Here is a 26,795-nt window from a genome sequence, read left to right as displayed (position 1 = left end):
ACTCCAAGAAGGAATATGAGCAGACAAAGAGCTGGATAGACTGATGAATGACAGGCCCACTCTTGGTCCCCAGGGAAGGCAGAATATGTCCCCCTTTAGGGAAGCCAGCCTGACCTCCACATACTGAGGCTCCCTTGACCCCGACCGAATACTCTGCTAGATGCAAAATGGGTCAGACTTTGAATGATTTATTCAGTGGTACTGAAAACCCTTTAAATATTTTCTTGACAGGTTTTTACCAGAGATGACGATCCTGAAACCAAACGACAGAATAGTAACTTGTTTTCACTCTTGTTTCTAATCCTTGGAATTATTTCTTTTATTACGTTTTTCCTTCAGGTAAGTGTCTACATTTTCACTTTGAGAAATGTACCATTGTTCAACTGGGGGAATTTATTAAACATCTGTGTAATAACTTGCTTTTTAGTAGAATTGCTTCTCTGGTTGCTGGGCTGTTAGCAGCCAGTTTCTTTGACATTTTTAAAACAAAGATGTTTTGCTTCCTCTGGCTCCCTTGCTTACTTCCTTCCCACCTTCTCCTCCCCCAACTGGAAATGTTAATGAAGTCAGAGGAAGCAGAGAGTATTTGATCTAATCTGGTGATTGGAAATGGAAGCTGGTGTTGACTTAAAAAAATGCACAATGTGAGAGTTGCGAGTTAAGTTTTTTTGGCTACGTTGGGTCTTCATTGCTGCACGCGGGCTTTCTCTAGTTGCGTCGAGTGGGGGCTACTCTTCGTTGCGGTGCACGGGCTTCTCATTGTGGTGGCTTCTCTTGTTGTGGAGCACGGGCTCTAGGCGCGCAGGCTTCAGTAGTTGTGGCACGCGGGCTCAGTAGTTGTGGCTCGCGGGCTCTAGAGTGCAGGCTCAGTAGTTTGTGGTGCACAGGCTTAGTTGCTCCGTGGCATGTGGGATCTTCCCGGACCAGGGCTTAAACCTGGGTCTCCTGCATTGGCCTGCGGATTCTTAACCACTGCACCACCAGGGAAGTCCCATATGTTAAGTTTTATTTGGGGCAAAATGAGGACTGCAGCCAGGGAGACAGCATCTCAGATAGCTTGGAGAAACTGCTCCTAGGAGGGAGAGGGGAAGGTCAGTATATATGTGATTTTGGTGAAGGGGGAGTACATGCAATCAAGCACATATTTTTTTGCAGGTTTCTGCTAGTCACGAGGAGCAGTTGTCACCATGAAGGATTTTAGTGCTTTTCTAGATATGAGGAGATACAAGAATTGGGCTCATAAAATTGGCTCCTGAAAATATCTATCTGAAGACCTGTTCTGCCAGTTTTTCCCAGAGCACAGAGTGCCTCCTTTCTGCTCTCCACCCTGAACTCCTTTCAGGGGGTGTTGAAAGTCAGCAGCTGCAGCAGGATTTAATCCTTTTAGAGGTAGATGGCAAGTACCAATTTGTTGCTGACACTAGGCTCTAAAAAATGGGATTTAGGGGAGCCTTGGACATATGTTTGGATATAAGTACTGCCAGTCAGTTTAAATACTTAAAGAAATGTCTTCCAGTGTTCTAAAAGCAACAACAAAACCCAGAACCCCATAAGCCAGTTACACTGATTTTAAAAATGTTTGAAGAGTTTATCATTTATCTTTTGCTAAAGGAGAAAGAACGCTTTTAATGATGGAAGAATGTCAGTCTTCAAACAAAAACTGTAGGAACCATTTGTAAAGAGTCAGATTTTACAAGTTGCAAATCATTTGGCTGAGATGAAATTGCAAGGAATTAAGTGCTCTAAAAAGCTCAGCATGGTAAGACAGTATAGGCTTTGGTGTCAGGCTTAGGGTCAAGTATGAGTTACTTCAGTTGCTAATTTTGTGTCCTTGGGCAAGTAAGTAACTTAAACTGTGTAAGCCTCAGTTTCCTCATCTGTAAAATGGGGATAATGGTAGCTGATGCTTGATGATTAAAAGAGATGATAAGACTAAGTTCCTAGGTCTGTGTGAGGCAGTTGTAAACATAATCACTTATTAAATGAATGAATGATTAGTCACATGTAATTTTTTAATATAGAACTCTCAGTAGGTCTCTTTATTTTACATGGTGTAAGCATGTATTCATATTTTGAACAGACAGAACACTTTTCTGGACGTGATAGGAGGTCCAAAGCTCTGGACTCTTTTGTTACTGAGTACTTCAGGTCTCTTTGGGGAATTTGATCATACTAGAATAAATGTGACACTAATTGTATGCGAGATTGCCTTACCAACTATTAATGCCATAGGAGTTGGGAGAAGGTAGAGATTGCTGAGGGTGCAGTTGGTTAAGAAATTTGGAGGGAGGTAGGCTTTGAGCTGGAGATTTGAATTGGTGAAGCAAAGGCAGTTAAAGTGGTACCTTTGTAACATAATGATGCTCAGAGAAACTGAAGCCTGGTTTGCTTGGCAAACCAAGGTGAAAACAAAGGCTCTGAATCCCAGGACCTCAGAAGTGCAGAGGTGGCACGGTGCCTAACGGTGATGTTAGAATGCCAACTCCTCATTTAGAAACGCAAGGAAGGAGCTGACTGTGGGGTTCAATCCCAGGCTCTGGGTTCTCATTCTGGTTAAGATTCTCTTAGACGAAGATTCAGATTCCAGCTCTGCCACCTTAGAACTGTAGCCTCTGGCAATTTACCAGCCTCTCTAAACCTCCATTTCTTCTGTGAAGTGGTGATTATAGGTTTGTCCTGAGGCCTTACAGTGTTTGTGAAGTACTTAACAATGAAAGTTGTCAACAAAATAACAACAGTAATATTCCTGTAGTGGGCAAGATAGTTCAGATTTCATTCAGTCTAATAGCAGAAACCTTCATCTGGTCGTTTCCAAGTAAAGTTAGTCATTTTGGTAACTTCAGGCGTCAGCTCAGTTAATCCAGGGTTTCTCCCTCTCCCCCTTCTCCCTGGACTGGTGTCTGTTTTTGCAGGAGGGTTATGCAGCGTTACAGCACTGGGCAGAGGGGGGTGGTCTGTGCACCTGCCCTGCCCCCTGCCTCATGTTGGTGACCCGAGGGGCTGGTGGCCTTCCGTTACATGGTCCCACCTGTCTTCGTTGGTCAGGACCACGTGGAAGAGTGCTCTTTGCACGTGTTTCTTCCGTCTCTCTCCGTAATGTGCAACACACTAGGCTGTTATTATGGCTTCTCCTCTTCTCATACACCATCCAGCCACTTCCACTCTGCTTCCTCCAGGCCATTGTGTGGCAAGTTTCATCCATAAACTGCTACTCCCCAGTGCTCCAGATAGAAAGGGGAGCATTGCTTCCTTCTGGTCCTGTATCCCCAAACTCACTGGGATGAGGGTCTGTCCTTCTTCCTCCCCAGACAGGGCCCAGCATGGCCGTACAGTCACATCTTACTTTCTTCTTTCCCAAAACTCTCTTCTTTCCTCCCAGACACAGATTATATCCTTGGGGAAAGGGGAAGGGCAGTGCAGAAAATTCTCTCTCAGTAAGCCGTCCTTTCCAACTATTTCGCTCCTAGACTTTGGCTTTTTTTTTTTTTTTTTCTAACTTGGAAACTAAGAATTTGATGTCTTTGTTGTCTGTATCTTTTATGGCTGGGATGGCTGTATATTTTTGTTTTCCCAGGTTGCACCTCGGGTCCTGGTGTAATTATGATACAGCCCCCCTTCTCACGCTCAAAAATGTTCTGGTTTGGATGATACGTAATATAAACCCCTGGTTTAGAGTGCCTTCTGCCTTGGGAACAACTCCCCAGCTTCCTGAGTGACAGACCCTGGTTCACGGGGAGAAATAAGCAGGAGGGGGAACGGGGGACAGAGAAACCACGTCCTAATAAATCCCCGACGGGCCCACCAGCTGGCTGGGGAGCGGCAGTGTCGATTTCAAAACTCTCCCGGCTCTTCCAGCAGTGCGGCCACGCGCCATAGTACACTGTCGCCGAAAGAGAGCCAAGCCTTGCAATCGGGCTTTCTGACTTTGTCTGGTGTCCTGCTTTAGCAGTGACACCAAGTCCCTCTCCTGTTGTGTCATCAGCGGCTGGGTCTCTGACAAGTCTTTTCCCTTTGGGGCATGTTACTCTTCACAGGGCTACACGTTTGGCAAGGCCGGAGAGATCCTCACCAAGCGGCTCCGATACATGGTTTTCAGATCGATGCTGAGACAGGTTTGTCTGTTGAGGGCTGTGCCTGGGAAATGCAGAACTCCCCGCTGTGCCCTGTGGGGAAGCCGTGGGGAGGCTGTCAGGTGACTCAGAGCCCCTGTATTGATCTTCCCTCAATCGCATATCAGAGATGCTGGTGAACCGCCCACCAGGTCAGGCTCAGAGCCCTGCCCTGGGAGGTCTCCTGTGGGTGGGCACAAGGACTGGGGTCCCTGTGAGACAAATGGGAGTCTCCAGGGCAGATTCGCCTCCAGCCTCTGTCTCAGCAGCTGTAGGCAGAGTAGGTGGAAGCGATCTTCCATGCTCCTCATCCCTTTCCTCTCTTTCTTTCCTTCTTTCCCCTGGGAAACCCAGGATACTTGTGTTTCTTCCCACCAGGAAATGCCTTCTGTGCCCTTTCTTTCCACAGATCAAAAGTCATCCCCATGGCCCGTTCCCTGCTGCTAAGGTTCTTCGCTGGGGCTAGACTGACAGATTAATTCCAGCTGCAGTGTTACTGGCGGATAATGATTTAATGGAATGTCTCTCACAGTTAACACCTTCAGAACCCTAACAACAGACAGATGTGAATGTTTTTCTGGGGCAAAGGGGAAGGGGATTCTGGACATGCAACCCAAAGCAGCCCAGTTCAAAGGGGAAAGTTTCTTTAACAATCATGCAGATTTCGTCTGTGACTTTATAACTTTCCATTTTAAAATCACTAATACAAAGATGCTCCATCTGGATGCCCCAGGTATGCTGGGCGTACTTGAACCCTGGCTGAGGAGCTTCACTTGGCTGTGTTGATTTCTAGATGACAGTCACATTTTCCCAGCTGTCTTTCATTCTTCAGTCCTTTCCTACTCCTACCCCGGCCACTTAAAAAGAAGACATATTCATGGGGATTGCTAGCTTGTGACTGACAGAGCCAGGACTGAAGCCAGTGAGTGAAAGAGCACTGTTTGGTGGAGGGCCCTGTGTTAGGATTTTCAGTCAAACCATATTTATAACTGACATTCGATTTAGACTCAAGGCTTTGGTCCAGGGCTAAATGCCCCATTGCCCTGCCAGCCCCCGGGCCAACTCCAAGGTCCATTATTCTTTGGAAGCTGAGCTGATGATTTGTGTAATGCCCTCTCCATAAATTATTAAGTCCAGCCATCATGCATTAAGTGCCTTCTGTTTACAAGGCACAATACTAGGTATTGTAAGGCCTTCACATCAGAACGGTCCCTAGTACACGGAAGTTACATTTCATTGGGGGAGGCACTTAAGCACTGAACAATTTTTAAAAGCAAATGGATACATACTCCAAGAAATTATAATGCTCTGTTTTTTTCCTTCAGTATTTTTGGGGAAAATGATAGATACTGCTTTCATTGCCAATCAACCGTCGAGGTAACTTCTTAGGACCATAGTTATTTTTGTAACAGACATAAACTGGTACTTCAAACTCACAGTCTTTCTAGTATTTTTGTATTGAAAAGTGTAAGTGGTTTTACAAAGAAAATCCTATTTTATGTTGAAGGCTAAATTTTAATCTAGATTTCTTTTGTTGATTTTTTTTTTAAAACCCAATTGGTTTATTCTGCCCTGAACCACAGTTATGTGTTTATTCGACTTCTCTATGTGAATGTCTATTAAGCGTTTCATACCGAATATTTCCAGAATTGAACTTCTGACTCTCCCCTCCCCGCAGGGCTTGCTCCTTTCCTAGTCCTCCCGCATATCAGTAAATGGCACCTCCATTCTACCGGTTGTGCAGGCTAGTGACTTTGGAGTCGTCCTCGACTCCTCTAGTTTGTTTAGTATTACAACAGCCTCCTAACTGGTCCCGCTGCCTCTGTCCTTATCCCAGTTCAGTGGGTTCATCGCCCAAGATCCAGAATCATTCTTCTAAGATAAAAAGTCAAATCACATCCCTCTGCCCCATACCTGCTGAAAGCTACCCATATCTGTCGGGGTAAAATCTGGACTCTTTATTTCCTTTTTTTCTGTCTGCGCCACGCAGCTTATGGGATCTTAGTTCCCCGACCAGGGATTGAATCCGGGCCCTTAGCAGTGAAAGTGCGGAGTCCTAACCACTGGACCGCCAGGGAAGTCCCCAAATCTGGAATCTTTACAGTTACCTGTAAGGTCACACACGATGTGGTCCCCACTACCTCTCAGACCTCATCTCCTGTAGCTTCGCCCCCTCTCCCATACACAGTCTACTCTATACCCGTTGGTTCATTGCATGCGGGTATGAGAGGAGGAGAGGGACAGCCCAATGAGGATAGAAGTCTGTCCAGAGGAAGAGGCAGCTTTACACATTCCCACAGAGGTGCTTTTAAGACTGGTGGCAGCCCTTACAGCTTTCTTGCTTGTATGTGAACAGATCAGATATGCCTTTTCCTCGGGGCCTTTGCACATGCTCTTTCTTCCTTGTCTCAGATATTCTCATCCTTCTCTTCATTCAAGTCTCTGCTCAAACGTCACCTGAGAGAGGACTTCTCTGTCCCCTTCCCAATCTATAAAGTAGTGCCTTCCCTCACTTTTTTTTTCCTTCTTACCCCAGTCTGTTTTCTTCCTACCATTTATTACCACCTGGCATGGTATATATTTATCTGTGGTTTCCATCACTAGAATCTGGGCTTCATGAAAGCAGCGACTTTGTCTTTTTTGTTCAGTGTTGAATAGAGCCAACACTTAGAAATTATGTTTGGAACAAAATAAGCACTCAAAAAATTTCTTTGACAAATGAAATGGTCTATTTATGACTTTGTCTAATAAGTCCCTTTCTTGTCTATTCAGTATCAAATCCTGAACGCTTAATGCAGGAGGATAAGTGATAAATAAACCTGACCCTGTCACTGCCCTCCGAGCTGAGGGTCTCATGCATCGGGCTTTAAGATAATGAAATCATTTTCTGTGTCACAGGATGTGAGCTGGTTTGACGACCCTAAAAACATCACGGGAGCCTTGACGACCAGGCTTGCCAGTGACGCTGCTCAAGTTCAAGGGGTACTGACTGCCTCCTTTCTGCTGTGATTGTCGTAATGGGCCATTTTGAATTTCAGCATGAAACTAATTTTCTCCCTGCAGTTAATTCTCATCATCATTAAGAAAATGTTTAAACTTTAACCTATGCAATATATCATGTGCCTTATGGCAAAAAATGTTAACTATTTAAATATCATGCACTGTATAGTGTATAGATAACTTATAAGCTTTGTTTTGTTATTTGCCATCTTATTCATGCTATTAACAAAATACATGTGGAAGGATAATTATTTAGAAAAGGAAGTATTTATCATCATATCTTGAAGGTTCAGTCTGTTTTAATGATTTGCTAATCCCCAGAAAATTATAATAACTACTGAAAAAAAGAATGTGTGTAGTTGCTGTAAGAAAGTTAAGGGGCACTGAAGTTCAGAGGGGAGCAAAGAAAATCTTAAAAAGGTTGACAGAACAGATGAATGGATAAAGAAAATGTGGCACATGTATACTATGGAATATTACTCAGCCATAAAAAGGAACAAAATTGAGTTATTTGTAGTGAGGTAGCTGGACCTAGAGTCTGCCATACAGATTGAAATAAGTCAGAAAGAGAAAAACAAATACCGTATGCTAACGCATATATATGAAACTTTAAAAAGCGGTACTGATGAACCTAGTGGCAGGGCAGGCATAAAGACGTAGACGTAGAGAATGGACTTGAGGGCACGGGGAGGGGAAAGGGTAAGCTGGGACGAAGTGAGAGAGTAGCACTGACATATACACTACCAAATGTAAAATAGATAGCTAGTGGGAAGCAGCTGCATAGCACAGGGAGATCAGCTCGGTGCTTTGTGACCACCTAGAACGATGGGATAGGGAGGGTGGGAGGGAGGCTCAAGAGGGAGGGGATATGGGGATATATGTATACATATAGCTGATTCACTTTGTTGTACAGCAGGAGCTAACACAACATTGTAAAGCATTTATACTCCAATAAAGATGTGAAAAAAAAAAAGATTGAAAGAATTGAAAAGAGCATGAAAAAATTGAAACAAGGGTAGAAGGAACAACTCGCTCAGACTATAAAACTTAAATTCTGCTACTATGTGAATCTCTTTAAGGGATATAACTAGAAACTATTGAACCAGCAGATTTTGATTTGTGGATAAAGTGACAACTGCTCCTTTAACTACAACTGTTTATGACAAAAATCTATAGGATGATGTGGAATTTGGGGGAAAAAAAGCATGTGATCTCTGCCATGTCTTTCCCTCCCTTGAACCTTAGCAATCTTTAGCTTTTAATCTTTCTGTAAGAGTGCTATGATTACATTTCTTATAACTAATATATGGGGCTTCTGTAAAAAATAAATTAGGTTATGAATGTGGAAGCAGATACAGTTATAAAATCTCAATATAAACCTTGAGCATTGTTGCTTTAATACTTAAAGCAAACAAATCAACAGAAATTGAGGTTTAGCTCAAGCTGTGCAGAATCTAACAGAACAGAACGTACACTGCCTGAAATAACTTGGAACTTCCTAAAAGAGACAGCAACCATGCCCTTCCTGAGCCCTTATGGGATGTCAGATTGTCATAAGAGCTGTGGAAGAAAATGGCAGCAGGATATGCTGGTAGGGGCTTGCTGGTTGTCAGGGAAGAAAGGCCGCAATCTCGATGATGCGGCAACATATTCAAGAGGCATGAAGGAGGGAAAGATGCCGGCCCTATAGATGTCTAGGGTGGCATATTCTGAACAGAAGGATCAGCAAGTGCAAAGGCCCTGAGGTTGGAGCATTTATTTCTACAACTATTCCCAAAACAGCAAGGAGGATAGTGTGGCTGGAATAAAATGAGTGAAAGGGAAAGTCATAAGAGTTGAGATCAGCATCATATCTGAAATTATATGAGAAACCATTGTAGGGTTTTGAATATAGGAGGGACATGATCTGAAATTTTTAAAGGCTGCTGTGTGAATAGGCTGAAGGGGTCAGGGAGAGGCAGGGAGTCTATTGCAGTCATCCAGGGGGAGGGAAGATAGTGTTTTAGACTAGGAGAGTCATAGTGAAAGTGATAACAAGTAATCAGATTCTGGGTACAGTTTGAAGGTACAGCCAACGGAATTTGTTGGCCGGTTGAACGTGGTACGAGATATTAGAGAAAAGGGATTTAAGGATGACTCCAAAATTTTGGACCTGCACAACTGAAGAAATGGAGTTGCTTTTTAATGAAACCGGGAAGCCTGTTGAAAGAGTTGTGTCTGGGACATGTTGAGTTTGAGATGCCCACAGTAGACGTCCAAGTGGAGATGTCCAGACAGCAGGTGGATTTGCAAGTCTGGAGGTTAGCAGAGAAGTCTGGTCTGGAAAAACACATTCGGAGATTTTTCAGCACCTGGGTGGCTTTTAAAGCCATGAGGCAGGAGGAGATAGCCAAGGAAGCGTGGGAGGATAGAGAAGATGGCAAGGTCTGGGCCCTGAGCTCAGGGCTATGAGATGACCCAGCGAAGAAGAGCAAGAATAAGTGGCCAGTGAGGGAGAAGGGCAATGTCCAAGAACAACATGAAGAAAGCATTTTAAGGAGGGAGGAGTCTAGGATCTCAAATACTGCTGATAAGCTTGTAGGACGAGCAAACATTGTACAATGCTGTAGCCACACAGCGGTGCTTATGGTTCGAACAAGAACTGTTTCAGGGGTGTGATGGGAACAAAAGCCTGATGGAAATGGGTTTACGAGAAAGATGGAAAGAGGATTAGGACACAGTTGGACAAATCATGACAGGGTTTTCTGGTAAATGGGGCAGAGAAATGGGTTGGTAGGTAGAGGAGGACGTAAAGTATTACTCTATTTTATTTTTTATTTAAATTACCATGAGAATCAATCAACAAGCTTGGGGTTAATCCATTCGGCTAGCTCCTTGGAAGAGCCTTGCCTGGGGATAGTGATCACCGGGGACAAATTGTGTCCTGAAATTTCCTCAATTCTGAATTCCCTAGCTAAACTTTGCTGCCATAACTTTAGTATCCCTTTCACATAGACCTTGTCGTGTGCGCTCATGTGCTTTCACCGACACACACGTCCCACATCCCATTTAGCACAGGGGGACACGTGCTGGAGGAAACACACTAATTCAGCCCCTTGCAGCCAAACCCTGAGCAGATGCTGTCTGGACACTGTGCACTGGCCGTCAGGCCTTCATAATTCCTCTAAGTCATGCCTTTCCTGTGTTCGTAGAATTAGTGCTCAGTCCTTCCCCTCTGCAGTGGTGTTTGTGAGGGCCTTGACCACATCCAGGAACTCCATTCTGCTTAATTGCCTATCAGGGTCAGCCGTCTGCTTCTCGCTTGTTTCCTCAAACTCCCACTTTCATGGCCCCAGTAGCACGGACGACACCTGCGCACCTTGTATGAGCCACTCTGAGTCAGAACTGTTCTCCAGAATGTTAAAACAGGGGCTAAAAAAGAGAGACCAGGGAAGAGGAGGCAATCAGACTGGGAAGCATCATGGGAACCAGGAAAGCCCAATATAGCTGTTACCACAAATTGGCTGAGAGAGGGCAGTTGAATCCCCTTTATGGCACCAGCTGACCTGTTTATGATAGTGGATACATGTGTGTATGTATATACATTTGTACATATATATCCACACATATACATATATATACATACACACGTGTGTGTGTGTGTGTATCTATTTTCATAGTAGGAAGTAGTGTAATTTTTATATATATAAATACCTAAGCCAAACAGTCCTGTCAAAGATCATTGCCACCTAAAACAGGGTGAACTCAAGTCTGTGTGTATATAGTTAGTGATGCTGTTTATCTAAGTGTAAATTTTTTTCTTATTTAACTTCACCATCAATGAAACATTTTCGCCGATGTATTTTTGAGCAAGTAGCTTAATCCTGCTAACCATAAATCAGAAGAAAATATATTTCAATATTTTGCTTATGTAACTGTGGGCTTTTGAATTTAATTTGATTTTCATGTAAGGATTAGAATTCTGAGGAAAAACCAAATGAGAGCCACATAGAAGTCAAAAGCAACTATGTATTAAAAAAATTTTTTTTTTTCCCCCTGGGAGAAGGTATTTGAGGGAAAGATGAAGTTAAATGTTCTTAATTTCAAAAGGAGTTTCAGGAAATAGGCCTTTTTTTTTTTTCCCAGTAAGCACACATATTTGAAAATTGGACTTCAAGCCATACGGTGGTGCTTTGAGGAAGAAATAAATAGCCAGAGAGGGGGAAACAGGGAAAGATGGGGAGAAAAATGAGTGGAAGTGTTACAAATATGTGATAGCACAGTGGGATGAAGACACTGTGAGGAGAGTCTTAGTGGGTTTCAGGTATTAAAGCAATTTTTGTCTTACCTTGCTTCTAGGGCTCTGAGTAAGAGAGAGTAAGCCACTCTTGGGCTCTGGTTTTGGAGTATTACCTACTCTCATTCTTACTTTCAAAATGAAAATGACCTGGCTACTACTAATAATCCATGCTCTCCCGTGGAGCGTTCTAGAGACACCTTCTCTGTGGGAGGAATAGATGATGCGACAGTGAGTGTCAGTCTTTAAAGATTGGTGACCAGTGCAATGTCACTGGAAGCATTAAATCACATTAAGCCAAGGGGCTTACTTTCCCTCCAGCTTAAGGTTCTAGGTCTTTTAGGTCATCTTTCATGTACACTAAAGAAGAATTTGTCATCTATGATACATTTTACTTATTTCTGTGGCCTTGGCTACCATCCACAGCTGAACGTTTATATCTGTGAAACCTTAGGTATCGGGGTAATTCGTCTGCCGTGAACTTGGGGGATGACTTGACTTACAGCAACTTTGGCTAAGCATCCCTTTATCGTAAGCTCAGTGACTGCATCAAACAAAAATAAATGCTCTATTATTTATGCTGTTTCTTTCAGCCCTGGTGCAGTTCCCTGGTATGGAATTTAATGTGTAGCGTTACTGGTAGTTTATTTTAACAGCATTTTCCCCTGATTACTGGTTTGGTGTTTATATCAACATAGGTGTTGAATGATTTCAGAGGGTCGATATTGAGACACGGGGCTTGTAAAGAATTCTGTCCTAAAAATTCAGAGCTGACAGAAGCTTTAGTTATTAATCAATGTACCTGCTCATTTTGGGGTTGAGAAGAATTTGTCCAAAGTCACAGAAGTGGCAGTGACCATTCTAGACTGTACTCCATCATAATCTTTCCCTGAGACTGGCCCCCCTCAGGCAGAGGACATTTGGGGAGTGGAAAAAACATGGGCCATTTACAAAAAAGCAGATCGGGGGGCCAGGGCAGGAATTCGGAAAGGCTTGAGGGCATGGGGTGTTTCCAGGGTAAAGGAGAGAAGTATAGAGTAGTGGAGTGAATTGACTTTATGTTTTGACTTCTGGCTTTTGAGTTGGAAATAACTGCATGCTCCTGAAAATCATGCTTCAGGCTCCCTCTGGCGTATAAGCTGAAGGTTCTGATGCCTGCTTAATATTCTAAACTTAAATTCCATAACTTTCAGCTCTGTGTACTTTTTCTAAACCCTATAAGCATCTCAAATAGGTCAAGAGATGCTGGGTTGGCTAAAAAGTTCATTCAGTTAGTGAATACATTGTTCAGTAAAGTTCTTCGTGAAAATGAAAAATGTTTTTTATTTTTACTTAAAGCTGAATGAACTTTTTGGCCAACCCAATATTTGTATACCCTCCATGACAAATACTAGGCTTAAGTTATAGGTAGTTATATATCTAACACTGGAAATTTCCAACAGTCCCAGTTGAATATAATTGTCAGACTGTTTTATCCTGCTAATTTGCTGAGCTTGCATTAGGGATCACGGTGTCATTGTTTAATGAAAATTTTCTTGGTATTAAAAAATCAGATGAGAGAGAAATATGTAATTGAACTCTGAATTATTGATCTACTTTTAGTATTTATTCTGAAGTTGTGGAGATCCTCATTTTAGAAACCAAATAGACTTATAAGTAAACCTTTACTTTTTATTTCATAACCGAGGAGATGAGATTTTCATGAAGCTGAATTATCATAATCCTTAAAAAAATATATAAGCATGGATTTTAAAGATAATATGAAAGTGTCTCTCTGACAGTGTTTTGTTTGTTTGTTTTGCAGGCTATAGGTTCCAGGCTTGCTGTAATTACCCAGAATATAGCAAATCTTGGGACAGGCATTATTATATCCTTAATCTATGGCTGGCAGTTAACACTTTTACTGTTAGCAATTGTACCCATCATTGCAGTAGCAGGAGTTATTGAAATGAAAATGCTGTCTGGACAAGCACTGAAAGATAAGAAAGAACTAGAAGGTGCCGGGAAGGTGAGTCAGACGGAGTATAATCGCTGACCTAAGTAGAGTAAAATATTCTAATCAGTGTCGTTCTGTTACGACTGCTTCCTAAGCTCCGAGAATGTTTTTATAACCATTCCTCAAAGTGGTCTTATTTGACGCTTGTTCAGCGGGTTGAAAACTGAAGAAAAGTAGCAAAACAAATTCTTAGACTCACAGACTGACACCTAATTTTGTCAGGCTTTTCTAGTTTCAGGCGATTGTCTTCACACTCCTCTCCCTCTTTCTCTGGAGCAAGCAGAAATCCATTGCTTTATTGAGGAAAGGAGGCCCATTTAATTACATATGAGGGGGGAGATTAAAAAATGGAAAAGTCTTAAAGGTATTTATTCTATCTGGCTTAAAATATTATCATTCTTTTCCTTTCATACACCTCCTCCCTTTGTGTTATTTCTGTTTACCCTTACCCTAATACATTTTTTTTTGAGGGGCGGTGTTGCATGCTTGTCTGTTGTTGTTTTTGATTTGCATTTTGCATCTCCCTTTATTTTTAAAAGAATTTGTACTTTACATTGGAGTATAGTTGATTAACAATGTTATGTCAGTTTCAGGTGTACCGCAAAGTGATTCAGTAATACATATACATGTATCTTTTCTTTCTCAGGTTCTTTTCCCATTTAGGTTATTACAGAGTATCGACCAGAGTTGTTGTTTTGAACAAATGCTTATATGGCAATTGCTTTACTTCTCAGGGTGACCCTGTGAGATAGGTTCTATTATAGCTCCTTTTTCAGGTGAGGCTGAGGCGCAGGCAGGTAATGCCACCAATGCCTTAGAGCTCGTGAGTTTAAGTTTCAGAGCCAGGATTCAAACCCAGACAGTCGCGCTCCCAAGTTGTGCCTCTGTTAAGAAACGAAGAGGTCTGCAGATGGCGGCACATAATCTGATATCATGTGATCTGTATCATTGTAGAAATGAGTGGTCAGAGCACCTCCAAAACTGAGCCTACCATCTAGGATAGGGATATATCTATCAGTGGACCCTTCAAGGTTCCCAAGAGTCAGGGCAGGGACCCAGGCAGATCCAATGGCCCAGGTGTCTGAGGTACTTTGCCTCTGGACCAGGCAGCTCACGAATAGGATGACGGAGGGGGTCCTGGAGGTTGGTTAGCACCACTCACACTTTGTCCTCCACCTCCCTGCCATCTCCTCAGACTTTCTACCCTGTGTCCGTGGGATTCCTTCAGGAAGCTCCTCTGGACCAGCTTTAGTGCTTCTCAGCGATTGCCAATGAGGGAAAGACCTCACGTGAAGTTTCCCTTCAGGCCGTCAGAGGCCCGGTCCCGAGGTTCAGCAGGATGGTGCCGGCCCACAGGTGTCTGGAGTCCATCCTGTGACCAGTCACTTCATTTAATCCTGTACTTTGTTGATTTCTCCCCTATGGTGTTGACTCTTCATCTGATGAGAAGATGGAAAAAATGTGTATAAAAAGAAAGTGCGTTACTCTTTTATAGTGTCATTGTTTACTGAGGTGTTCAAAATGTCCCAGAAAGGAGTCTTAGGTTGTTCGTAGGAAGAAGATGACCGATCGGAAGCTAATTCACTGCAAACCACAGGTTGGCACCTTCGAAGTGGTGCATCAGGTTTAAGACTCTGGGAGTTCTGTCAGAGGGGACAGGGGAAGGGGTGCAGACGGAAATAGATACATGTGAGTGTGGCAGGTTTTCTAGGTAAAGGTTGGGGGTGAGGTAAATGTTCTGCTCCATTGGTGGTTCATGAGAGAGGAAACAGCAGGTAGGGAAAGTGGTGGTTGCTGTACCAGCGGGTCCATGAAATAGTAAAAATCAACTCCCACCTGATCACCATTCTCAGGTTACCATTTATTGCCTGTTTATTGTATACCAGGAATCATGCTAAGAGCTCTACATGCATTACCTCATTTGACACTCTCAATAACCCTTTGGAATTATCCCTGTTAGGTAATAAAACCCAAGGTTCAGAGAAGTCAGGTAACTTGCCCAAAGTCACACAGCAGCAGCCTAACTGATCTGTCTACTTTCTATATTCCTCTTACAGAAGCCACACTCATCTCTTACAAACACAAACAAAATCATGCTAACCTTTAACTCCTCCAGTGGCTTCTTTTCTTTTTTTTTTCCACACACACACACTATATTTTATTTTTACAAGAGGTAAATAAACTGACACCAAGCATTGTAAATGGATGACCACAACAAAAGCAACAACGATTGCAATTACCAAACATGAAACACACTCATACTATGTCATAATACTGACATTCAGTCCAGTAAACCTCCACTGTAACAGCTCCTCTACTTTGCAGTGAAAATTGATTTGTATATTTTTTGCCTCTGAGTCCTTGTGGGATTTTTTTTTTTAATTCAAACAGAAAGTCACAAAAATTATAATCATCCTCATCAGTTCACTCACTCCCATGTAATTAATTTTTTTCATCTCGATCTTTTGTTAGCACTTTTATGAATTCATCAGTTTTCCATTAGAGTTCTGAAAATGCTTATTCATTCAGTTCAGCAGTACAGTCAGTTACCAGAAACCTATACTTGTCAGAGTCTTTTCCATGCATTCCTTGAAGATGAAACCCTTTTATAGGAACATATTTGCAAAAGCTTCAGAGTACACCCAGCACTGTCTGTAAATGACAAAAGACTTAAAAATGACCACGGTTAAAGATTTGATGAAAGTTCATAATAATGCAATTGACAAGGAAATTTAGTTATTTCTGGGATATACATTTTAAAGTAATAACTAGAATTATGACTTATAACATTATACCAGAACATATAAGATTTTTAGAAATTTCATGTAATGTCTGGAACATTTATATTAACATATTTCCATACAAATAACCCAAAGAAAGTTTAGTATTAGTTGTTTTGTTTGTTGTTTGTTTATACTGCAGGTTCTTATTAGTCATCAGTTTTATCCTCCAGTGGCTTCTGATCACACTTGCAATAAAATCAGCCCTTTCTCCTGGGCTGTAAAACTCTGCATGAATCAGCCCCTGATGACTTCTCTGACCCTGTCTTGCACTAATGTCTCCCTCACCCTGCTCTGGCCTCATGGGCCTGCTTTCAGTTCCTAGAACACTCCAAGCTGGTTCCCTCTGCTCTTCGTATCTCAGAATTATTACTCTTCAGAGAGGTGTTTCCTGGCCCTTGAATTAATTCCTGACACTTCTCAGCACTTTATTTCTTTCCTATTTCTTTATTGATTAATGGTCTGTCTTCCCTACTAAAATGGGAACCAGGACCATATCTGTTGGTTTGCCCTTAGAGGAACAGAGCAGGCCCAGGATTCCAGAGCAGGACTGTGTGATATCAGAGCCAGCTGATAACCTCTACCTTGCCTGTGATCTGTGTTCCATCGATTTGTCACGTTATTATTGACGAATGAACATTTTTATAGAATAGATACCTTTTCTTTTTTAGAAATAAAAGCTGTAATCAGTTTATTTGAGGGTAGGAAGAGAAGTGTGAGTTTTTTCTAGAAATATATACGTATTTTTTCCTTTCTTAAAAATTATTTAGTACATGATGGTTTCTGAGGAAAACTCAATGCTGTTTCCTGTTCTTGAATTACAAGTTCTCTCTCGTCATAGTGGTTACTGAATCTCTGTTTAAAAGTCTTGGAGCAAATGAAGCTGCGAGAATGCAGAGTACTAATTAATCCTTTTCCTAATTGCTTCATCGTGTGGCAAGATAAAGACAGTTGTTTAGTGATTATATTGTTTTACTCACTTTTCAAGGTCTGTAATTCATAAACTCTCACTTTTATTGGGCTGTTCACTCTAAAAAGCAATGACATTTACAAACCAATCACAAACAAAACAGACCTGCCTTAGAAGAATGTGCGCAGAAAATATTTCTTAAAATCATTACATTGAAATTTACAGTAAAGTCTGGTTTTCAGCAGACATTGTTATAGTTTGTTGAATTTTCTTACTGATGCAAAAAACCTCTTCTCTTTGTTTGAAGCGTTATAATTGAAAATATTTCTACCATGGGTCTGAACAAGGATTGTCTTTGCGGGTTTGACTGGAGGTGAATTTTTTCCTCTAACTTTTTGCTTTCTGCACTTTTAGCATTTTCTAAAATGAGTATATACTATTTTTATAATATGTAAAGAATTTTATAAAATATTTTGACATAAATTGAATCTGGACATTTTCCTGTATTGTTAGTAGCTTATGATAAACATAGTACAATCTTCTTGGCCTGCTGGGTCAGAGTATAATATTTTTAACTTTATTTTTTAAATATGTTTTTGTTTTGAAGATTATGGTATTAATTTTTTTCTTCTAATATTTTTTGCATTAGTCTTTAAAACCAACAACGTCATATCAAATATCCACAGTTATCTTTGAAGTTAGGTATTTGTGTAGGATTCAGTAAAGAATAAGTAAGATTTTGGGTTTGTGTTTTTTTAATGCTGTAACTCACTCTCATGTAATTGAATGTGTCTGTATTAGAATCAGTTCCAACCAGTGTAGAGGCCAGAGAAAGGAAGAACATCTTAAACAATAAGGATAATTTCTCTTACTGATTTATAATTTAGACTTACAATTCTAAAAATTATTTCTCTTGGAATTAGAGTTAAAAGGGACTTCAGAGACCCTCTTGTCCATCCTCTTCATTTTACAGATGAGGAGAACGAGATAGAAGGGCATTTCAAGGTCTCATGCTGATGCAGGCTGAAATCTCATTTTGTACCCTGATGTTTTTTGTATTTTCCATAGCCCTTTTACCCAGACTCCAAAAAGTGGTAAAGGATGTATTTGTCCTAGTCAAATAGCCTTGTTGGAAGTTAAATTCAATTAAAATATAGATAGAAACTTTCTGGAAAACCAATTGATAATATGTGCTCCTTAAAAAGTAGTTTATTCCCTTTGACATAGTAATTTAACTTTTAAGAACTTCTCCTAAGAAAATAATTCAATATGGACAAAGGTTTATGTATGAGGAATTTTATCACAACATTATTTTTAATAAGAATTGAAAGCTTTGTTCAGCAATAAAGGACTGCTTAGCTGGCTGGGATAGTAAGTGGCCCTTTAAACATCCCGTTGTTAATGTATATTTAATGACCTTTGAAAAGTCTCTTTATTTGTTAAGGTAAAAAATAAGGCTATGAAGCCAAACATAGAACTTGAGCCCAATTTTGTTAAACAGGTACAGTTTAGAAAATAACAACATGTAAACTATTATGTAAAATACACCAGTATGTAACTTTTCATTACCTTCTCTCTTTTCAATATTTTCCAAATATTCTTTAGTTGTCTCAAATGACAATTATACAGAGAAAAATGTAAACATTACATTTTATAGGTATTTTAGTAATATTATAATTTAATGACATTATAATAACTTTTATATATATAATAATTATAAACTTAAAATGTGACCATCATAGAAGAAAGGGCACTGCAATCGAGATAAAATACTGAGTTCTTAGGTTAATTTTGCTGCTGTAAAGCCATGTGGCTTTAGGTAAGGGCCTTTATCTGTTGAAGTTTCAGTTTCTCTTTCTGTAGAGAGGAGTTTGAATTAGCCCATCTTCCTTCCAGATCTAAATCTCGATTTGATAAATCACTTGGTATCCTTTTCTATAGCAAAGACGCTCAGGAGTCATAATAAATATTATTTAATATGTAATATGTGAATAATACTTATTAATAAAATTAATTTTATGAATCTCTTATATGGAATTCAAACTAATTGCCACTGTTGGCCTTGGTGCCTTCAGTAACGGGACATTCTCTGTTACAGATTGCCACGGAAGCTATAGAAAACTTCCGAACTGTTGTTTCTTTGACTCGGGAGGAGAAGTTTGAACATATGTATGCCCTGAGTTTGCAGGTACCATACAGGTAATAACCACTGAAGAGTGGGAGGGGAGTATGGGGAGATTTTCAATCATCAGATTTGTTTTCAGGAAGATTACTTTGGCCAGAAGGTAGGGAACAAGTGGAGAGACTTCTAGAAGGGAAGCAATTGTAATTAATCCAAGAGAGGAATCACAAGACCTGACCTAAGGCAGGGACATCTCTGAGGTAGAGCCTGTAAGAGCAGATAACTGAGGGGAGGGGAGGGAGAGAGGTTGTTGAGAATGACTCTGATTCTACGTTTGCATGATGGCGCTATTACATGTTCCCACTGGGAATGAGTTTTTTGTGGAACATGAAATGTGAGGTATCTGTGGAGCCTGAGGGGGTGGTCTTCTTGGGTACACCCTTCCTTCTTCTCTTTACCCTTCTCTCGTGCAGACCTTCTGTTCTTCCTTTAATGAACTCACAGTGAGGGCTCTAAAAAGTGATGTGAACATAAGCAAGCCCATCCTCTCTGAGTCTCCTTTCTTCTTTTATCATTGGGTTTTCAAAGTTTTTAAAATGAGAGTAGAGTCTTTTTTTATGAAAAAAAATTCACTTGAAATCCCAGTATATGAAACAGATAAAAGCAGAAGTTGATCTGATGGAAGCAGGAGTAGGCGGCCCCCTCACCAGCCTCTCGCACCTCCACATCGCCCAGGTCCACGGGAATCAAAAAAATCCACGTGTTAACTCCTTTGCAGAGCCTTCTCTAACTCCCCTAGAGGGTTAGTGCTTCTCCTTTCTTCCTTTAACACATGATTCATAAGAAACTTCCATTGCATAAATAACAATCCAACTTGACTCCTGGGTCCCCAAGGGCAAGAACATGCCTGGTTCCTTTGTGTTGGCCCTTCGTGGTCCCTCCAGCTTGTGGTGTTGGGTCAACGTGTGTTGAACGAATGTTCACTATAGAGTACGTACATATTATATGTCCATGGGTGGGGGAAAGGGGAGGAATTTATTAATCCCTAACAAGCTCTTCTTGTTGTCTTTGGCTTATTTTAACTTGACCTCAGTGCTTTGAGGTGTGGTTAATTCTCCATTAAAGATGAAGACACTGGGGTTCAGAGACTAGGCATTTTCCTGAATTCTCACAAGTGGCGATGTGAGGACCAAACTTAGTGTTTTGGAGACGAAACCCATTTTTGTCTGCTGCACCTCCACACCCCACTGCTAACCCATGAAAGGTTACGTTTTAAGGACTGAGAATTGAAAGTCAAGTAAGTTTCAGAATGTCTTCTTTTCAGAAACTCTTTGAGGAAAGCACACATCTTTGGAATCACATTTTCCATCACCCAGGCAATGATGTATTTTTCTTACGCCGGCTGTTTCCGTTTTGGCGCCTACTTGGTGGGACGTGGCATCATGGACTTTCAGGATGTTCTCTTGTAAGTATGGGGGTCGTCTTTACAGTTAAACTCTAGAAATCAAACCAAGGTGCACAGTTTCATGCCTGGATAGAAAACCTTACTGTGAAGCTTCATGAAGAGATTTTGGTGATTCAGAAGATGGCATTTTGCCTCTGAGTCTCCGTGTATTATCCTGGAAGCATCTCATTTCATTTGGGGAATGTGTGTCTACCCTTCTCCCCGATGCTGACTCACACATTTGACCTTCTTGAATCCATGGCTAGCTGGGGTGGTGATTCAATGAGGAGTTTCCAGAAGGCCTGGGTGTTTGGGAAGAAGCCTAACCCGGAGCCAAGTACCTGGTTCCTTTTAAAGGATTCTAAACAGGGCGGCCAAAGAATGGGTGTGGAGCACTGAATTCTGAGAGCCCCGGAAGATTCCAGGATAAATTTGCTTTCTTTCATAAGAGAAAAGCAGTTAGAAGGTAAGAGCTGGAGAAATGCAGAAATGACAAAGGAAAGCTCGATTGGAGTATCTGCTCCATCACTGTGAATGCAGAAAATTGTACCTCAGTCAGGAGAAGACAGACCTGGACTTAACTTATATTTCTAAAATACTAAAATATGCAGTTTGGTAGTGAAAATTACGTGTAATTTTTCTGAGTGTCTAGGTTTGGTGATGGCTGAGCTGCCCTTTGATACCATACCATAGTTAATGGTGATACAGTTTTACATTTAAAGCAGCATCATTGAAGCCTGGGAATATGTGTTAGTATAATATTTCCATCCTATTTAGACATTGACTTGTGCGTGCATTACAGTTTTCTCAGGATGACTCCAACAGAAGATTTAAAATTTCCACTCAATATCTTTCTGATAATTGATATGCAGGTACTATTTATAACTATAACCAAAAGATCAAAACCAGGCATCATTGGCATTGGTGCTTTGATTAGATAATTATTTGATATATTGCTTTACTCCGAGGTTAAGGTATTCAATTGATGGAAATTGCTGACTCGTGGACTTTCAGATTTGGAAAATCCATCTTCCAAGTAAGGGATGGGGAGACCTGGCTGAAGAGCGGTCCATTTTAAACAGATTCCACAGGTCTAAATGATAACAAGCCCAAGATGAACCATCTGTGTGATTTATTTAGAGCTATTAAAAAGAAAAAAGAAAAAAACACTGTGTGCTCCATTAACTCAGGAATAGAGTCCAAAGGAATGGACCTGATGGACTCATGGCATTATTCTGGGAGATTCCTAATATTATGTCAGTTCCCGGTCCACTGTTTAAAAAGGCATTTTCGTAAATGTGTCCAGAGAAGGGCAGCTGAAATATTGAAAGTGAAGGGAGTTACCAAAGATGCAAAGGGTTTTGAAAATAATATTCCAGTACTTTGAAGGGATGTATTATGCAAAAGGATGTACATTTTTCTTGGTTTGAAAAGGAAGTTTTTAACAATAGACTTCCTCAATCAAACTTCCTCCGTCCTAAAACCAAGGATGGAAGCTAGCTTAGGGGATGTGCCCTGGCACAAGCATTGAGAGCTGGACTTGACATTCTGTGAAGTCCTTCCCAACTTTAAGCTGCTGTGACTCCCATGTCGTAGATTAAGAATGCCGATGAGGGCTCCCCTGGTGGCGCAGTGGTTGGGAATCTGCCTGCCAATGCAGGGGACACGGGTTTGTGCCCCGGTCCAGGAAGATCCCACATGCCGCGGAGCAACTAGGCCCGTGAGCCACAACTACTGAGCCTGCGCGTCTGGAGCCTGTGCTCCGCAACGAGAGGCCGTGACGGTGAGAGGCCCGCGCACCGCAATGAAGAGTGGCCCCCGCTTGCCACAACTAGAGAAAGCCCTCGCACAGAAACGAAGACCCAACACAGCCATAAATAAATTAATTAATTAAAAAAATTAAAAAGAAAGAAATACATAATAAATGCAATTCAGTGTTCACCTTTAAAAAAAAAAAAAAAGAATGCCAATGAAGGGAATTCCCTGGCGGCCCAGTGGTTAGGACCTGGCGCTTTCAGTGTGGTGGCCTGGGTTCGATCCCTGGTGGGGGAACTAAGATCCTGCAAGCCGTGTGGCATGGCCAAGAAAAAAAAGTCGATGCATCTTGAGAGCAGCATGATATCTGGCTCTTTAAGGAACTCTGTTTGCAGTACAGTTCACAGGTTTTCTAAGAATCTGATGTAACCCAGCAAAACTGCCTATACCCGTTATTGATTGCCACAAATAACGCTGCATGACAACCACCCACTACCCCCCAGTGACACACGATAATAAACATTTATTTTTGCCCTTAAGTTTGGGGGTCAGCTGGGCAGTTCTGCTGATCTGGGCATAGTGGATCTCAGCTGGGCTCGCTCTTGTGTGCAGTGAGTAACAGGCTAGTTGGCTGGGGCCCACGGCACTCTTCTGTCTGTGCCTTGTCCGCCAGCAGCTAGGTGGGCTTGTGGTAGTGGCGGGGAGAGAGAGAGAGAGAGAGAAGCATGCAAGGCCCCCTGAGTCATAGGCTTGGACCTGGCAACAGTCACTTCTGCCACATCCTGTTGGCTAAAGCAAATTCCAAGGCCAAACCAGATTCAAAGGGTAGGAAAACAAATTCTACTTCTTCGGTGGAGGAGCTGCAAAGTCACTTACAAGAAGGTGAGGACACAGAGAGAGATGAAACATGGGGTCATTTTACAATCAGTCAGTTACACCGATATGAACTTACAAGGAAAAGTGTTTTTTTTTGAAACTTTTTTTTTTTTAATTTATTTATTTATTATTTTTGGCTGTGTTGGGTCTTCATTTCTGTGCGAGGGCTTTCTCTAGTTGTGGTGAGCGGGGGCCACTCTTCATCGCGGTGCGCGGGCCTCTCACTATCGTGGCCTCTCCCGTTGCAGAGCACAGGCTCCAGACACGCAGACTCAGTAGTTGTGGCTCACGGGCGTAGCTGCTCCGCGGCATGTGGGATCCTCCCAGACCAGGGCCCAAACCCGCGTCCCCTGCACCGGCAGGCAGACCCTCAACCACTGCGCCACCAGGGAAGCCCTGAAACTTTTTGACTAACGTGTTGTGACTGTTTGAGATGGTGCTCTGGGTGTAGGAGTGTCACCTTTCTAGCATTGCAATCCTAACTCTTTGCACGTTTTGTCTTTGTCGTTGGCAGAGTGTTCTCAGCCATTGTCTTTGGCGCGATGGCTGTGGGACAGGTCAGTTCATTTGCTCCTGACTATGCCAAGGCCAAAGTGTCAGCAGCCCACGTCATCATGATCATTGAAAAAACCCCTGTGATCGACAGCTACAGCACGGAAGGCCTAAAGCCGGTCAGTTTGATGTTTTGATTATATGATCTGCTCCTAACTGATGAATTTTAGTATTCTAAGTGGAAGTTTAATAAAATCTGTGCTTTTTTTTTTTTTTTTCTTTTTAAAACTATTTAAGCTAGATGTGGTCCCTGGTTACATCATAGATATGTTTTACATATATAAATGGAAGTGTGCCCTCTTGCCCTCTAGTAGACTGGGATTTGGGCTGCTTTTTTTTTTTTTTTTTTTAAACCTATGGGTTTCTGCTTACTTTTTTTTTTTTTGATTTATTTATTTATTGATTGATTGATTGCTATGTTGGGTCTTCGTTTCTGTGCTAGGGCTTTCTCTAGTTGCGGCAAGCGGGGGCCACTCTTCATCGCGGTGCGCGGGCCTCTCACTATCGTAGCCTCTCTTGCTGCGGGGCACAGGCTCCAGACGCGCAGGCTCAGCAGCTGTGGCCCACGGGCCCAGCCGCTCCGCGACATGTGGGATCCTCCCAGACCAGGGCCCGAACCCATGTCCCCCGCACCAGCAGGCAGACTCTCAACCACCGCACCACCAGGGAAGCCCCTGTGCTTTTTTTATTTGGTGGTAATAAAATGAAAGTTTCTCGGTCATTTTAGTTCATTTTAGTAAATGCTGATAATACACGTTAACGTCTAGTACTTTTGTAGAACAAAGCCACACGGATGTAGAAATACTGCCCATTTTATACACAAATCCTGCTAATCAGGTTTTATTATATGTAGGTTACCCTGTTCTTGGGGAACAGATTTGAGTTTTCACATTTGTATTGTGTTAACGAGACATGCTATGAAAACACTGACCCTTTTAGATCTTATGTATTACATTTTAGCAGTTACAAATGAAGCCTGACTGTAATACAAGTTCACTACCTTCTGATACCTGGCGGTAGAGAGGGTTGGCTAATTGTGAATTTTCAGGATTGCAGCAATCAAATTTACTGTTATTGTTCTGATTTTAGAATACAGTGGAAGGAAATGTGACATTTAATGAAGTCGTGTTCAACTATCCCACTCGACCAGACATCCCAGTGCTTCAGCGGCTGAGCCTCGAGGTGAAGAAGGGCCAGACGCTGGCCCTGGTGGGCAGCAGCGGCTGTGGGAAAAGCACGGTGGTCCAGCTCCTGGAGCGGTTCTACGACCCCTTGGCTGGAACAGTGGTGAGCACACTTTTTTTCTTCTTTTTAAAAAAATTTTATTGGAGTAGAGTTGATTCACAGTATTGTAAATCACTGAGCAAAGTGATTGAGTTATACATATACATATATTCATTCTTTTTCAGATTCTTTACCTGTATGGGTTATTACAGAATACTGAGTAGAGTTCCCTATACTATAGGGAACACATACAGTAGGTCCTTGTTGGTTATCTATTTTATATATAGTAGTGTGTGTATGTTAATCCCAAGCTCATAATTTATTCCTCCCTGCCATGTTTCCCCTTTGGAAACCCTAAGTTTGCTTTCTATGTCTGTGAGTCTATTTCTGTTTTGTAAATAAGTTCATTTGTATTATTTTTTGAGATTCCACATATAAGTGATATTATATGATATTTGTCTTTCTCTGTCTGACTTACTTCACTTAGTGTCATAATCTCTAGGTCCTTCTGAGCACTTTCTTATTCAGCTCATTTCAGTTTTTTCATCTTCTAAATGCCTAGATGTATTTTTTTTTTGTAGTTTTTTTTTTTTTTTGATGTGGACTATTTTCAAAGTCTTAATTGAATTTGTTACAGTATTACCTCTGTTCCATGCTTTGGCCTTTTGGCCGTGAGGCATGTGGGATCCCAGCTCCCCGACCAGGGATCGAACCCGCACTGGAAGGCAAGGTGTCAACCACTGGACTGCCAGGGAAACCCCTGCCTAGATGTATTTAATTCTCAACTATAAGCCATGACTTTACAAACTTTTAAACAACAGTCCCACTTAAAGTCTGACATCCTAGATATAGTCTCCAAGCTGTGTCCACTGCCCCAGCCAACTTCTCCAGCCTTTCCCTCAACCCTGCTACTCTACCTTCCTCTGCAAGCAGCCTTTTTACCAGCCATCCCCCTTCCCTTGGTTAGGTCTCAGTTTACATGAGCAGTTGCAGGAAAAAAAGCCAGAAAGACAGAGGAGGGGTGCTGAGAGAGACTAGTAAGATGGAAGCCAGGGATGGGAAGGGTTTCAACAAGGAGAAGGTAGTCGGCACTGACAAATGCCATGGAGAGATGGGCTAAGACGGAGACTGAAAACACATGGGAGGATTTGGCAATTAATGGGCTGCTTCTGACATTTCACAGTCTTCTCAGTGAAGTGATGGTGGTAGGAAACAGTTGAGCATGGCTGAGGTGTGGTTAGGAGGGGAAATGGAGACTGAGCCAAGTGTAGACTAGAAGATCAAAGGAGAAGGCAAGGAAAATAAAAATGGGGAGGCAGAGCCCAGGGAAGATGTTTAGCATGGGGAATCTTGAACATTTTTATGGCTGAGGATGAGATAAAACCATTGATGGAGAGGGATTTCAAACACCTTCTAAGGCAAATTAAAAAAAGCGAGATCAACAAATTTGGGAAACAGATAAAGAACATAGAGGGATTCTCTTTTGTTTCCTGAACTAAAAGAGTAAGTGAAGGGTCAAATTTATTCATGCAACATTCAATAAACTGTCAGTGAGTTCCTGTCAGGGACTGTCTTAGGTACTGGGAATGAGATAGGAGTCTTGAAGGGAGTAGTGACATGTTATTACTATTGTTATTTTTTGGCCGTGCTGCGCAGCTTGTGGGATCTTAGTTCCCCAACCAGGGATTGAACCCGAGCCATGGCAGTGAAAGCGCGAAGTCCTAACCGCTGGACCGCCAGGGAACTCCCGG

At 41.8% G+C, this 26,795-nt stretch overlaps 1 protein-coding gene across 3 annotated transcripts in view; it reads left to right on the top strand.

Moving 5' to 3' along the window:
- Positions 1-26,795, top strand: part of ABCB1 (ATP binding cassette subfamily B member 1) — a 102,380-nt gene that overhangs the window by 64,696 nt on the left and 10,889 nt on the right. For all 3 annotated transcript variants that reach the window (XM_082472467.1, XM_082472468.1, XM_082472469.1), the window contains 8 exons: positions 232-339; positions 4,035-4,112; positions 7,008-7,091; positions 13,190-13,393; positions 19,170-19,270; positions 20,518-20,658; positions 23,783-23,939; positions 24,910-25,107. In XM_082472467.1, coding sequence (XP_082328593.1) covers positions 232-339; positions 4,035-4,112; positions 7,008-7,091; positions 13,190-13,393; positions 19,170-19,270; positions 20,518-20,658; positions 23,783-23,939; positions 24,910-25,107 — 1,071 coding nt within the window. The remainder of the gene's footprint in view (positions 1-231; positions 340-4,034; positions 4,113-7,007; positions 7,092-13,189; positions 13,394-19,169; positions 19,271-20,517; positions 20,659-23,782; positions 23,940-24,909; positions 25,108-26,795) is intronic.

This window comes from Balaenoptera physalus, assembly GCF_965194825.1.
Source record: "Balaenoptera physalus genome assembly, chromosome: 8".
Taxonomy (NCBI): domain Eukaryota; kingdom Metazoa; phylum Chordata; class Mammalia; order Artiodactyla; family Balaenopteridae; genus Balaenoptera; species Balaenoptera physalus.
The sequence above is the reverse complement of the archived record's forward strand: the minus strand, read 5'-3'. Positions and strand labels throughout refer to the sequence as shown.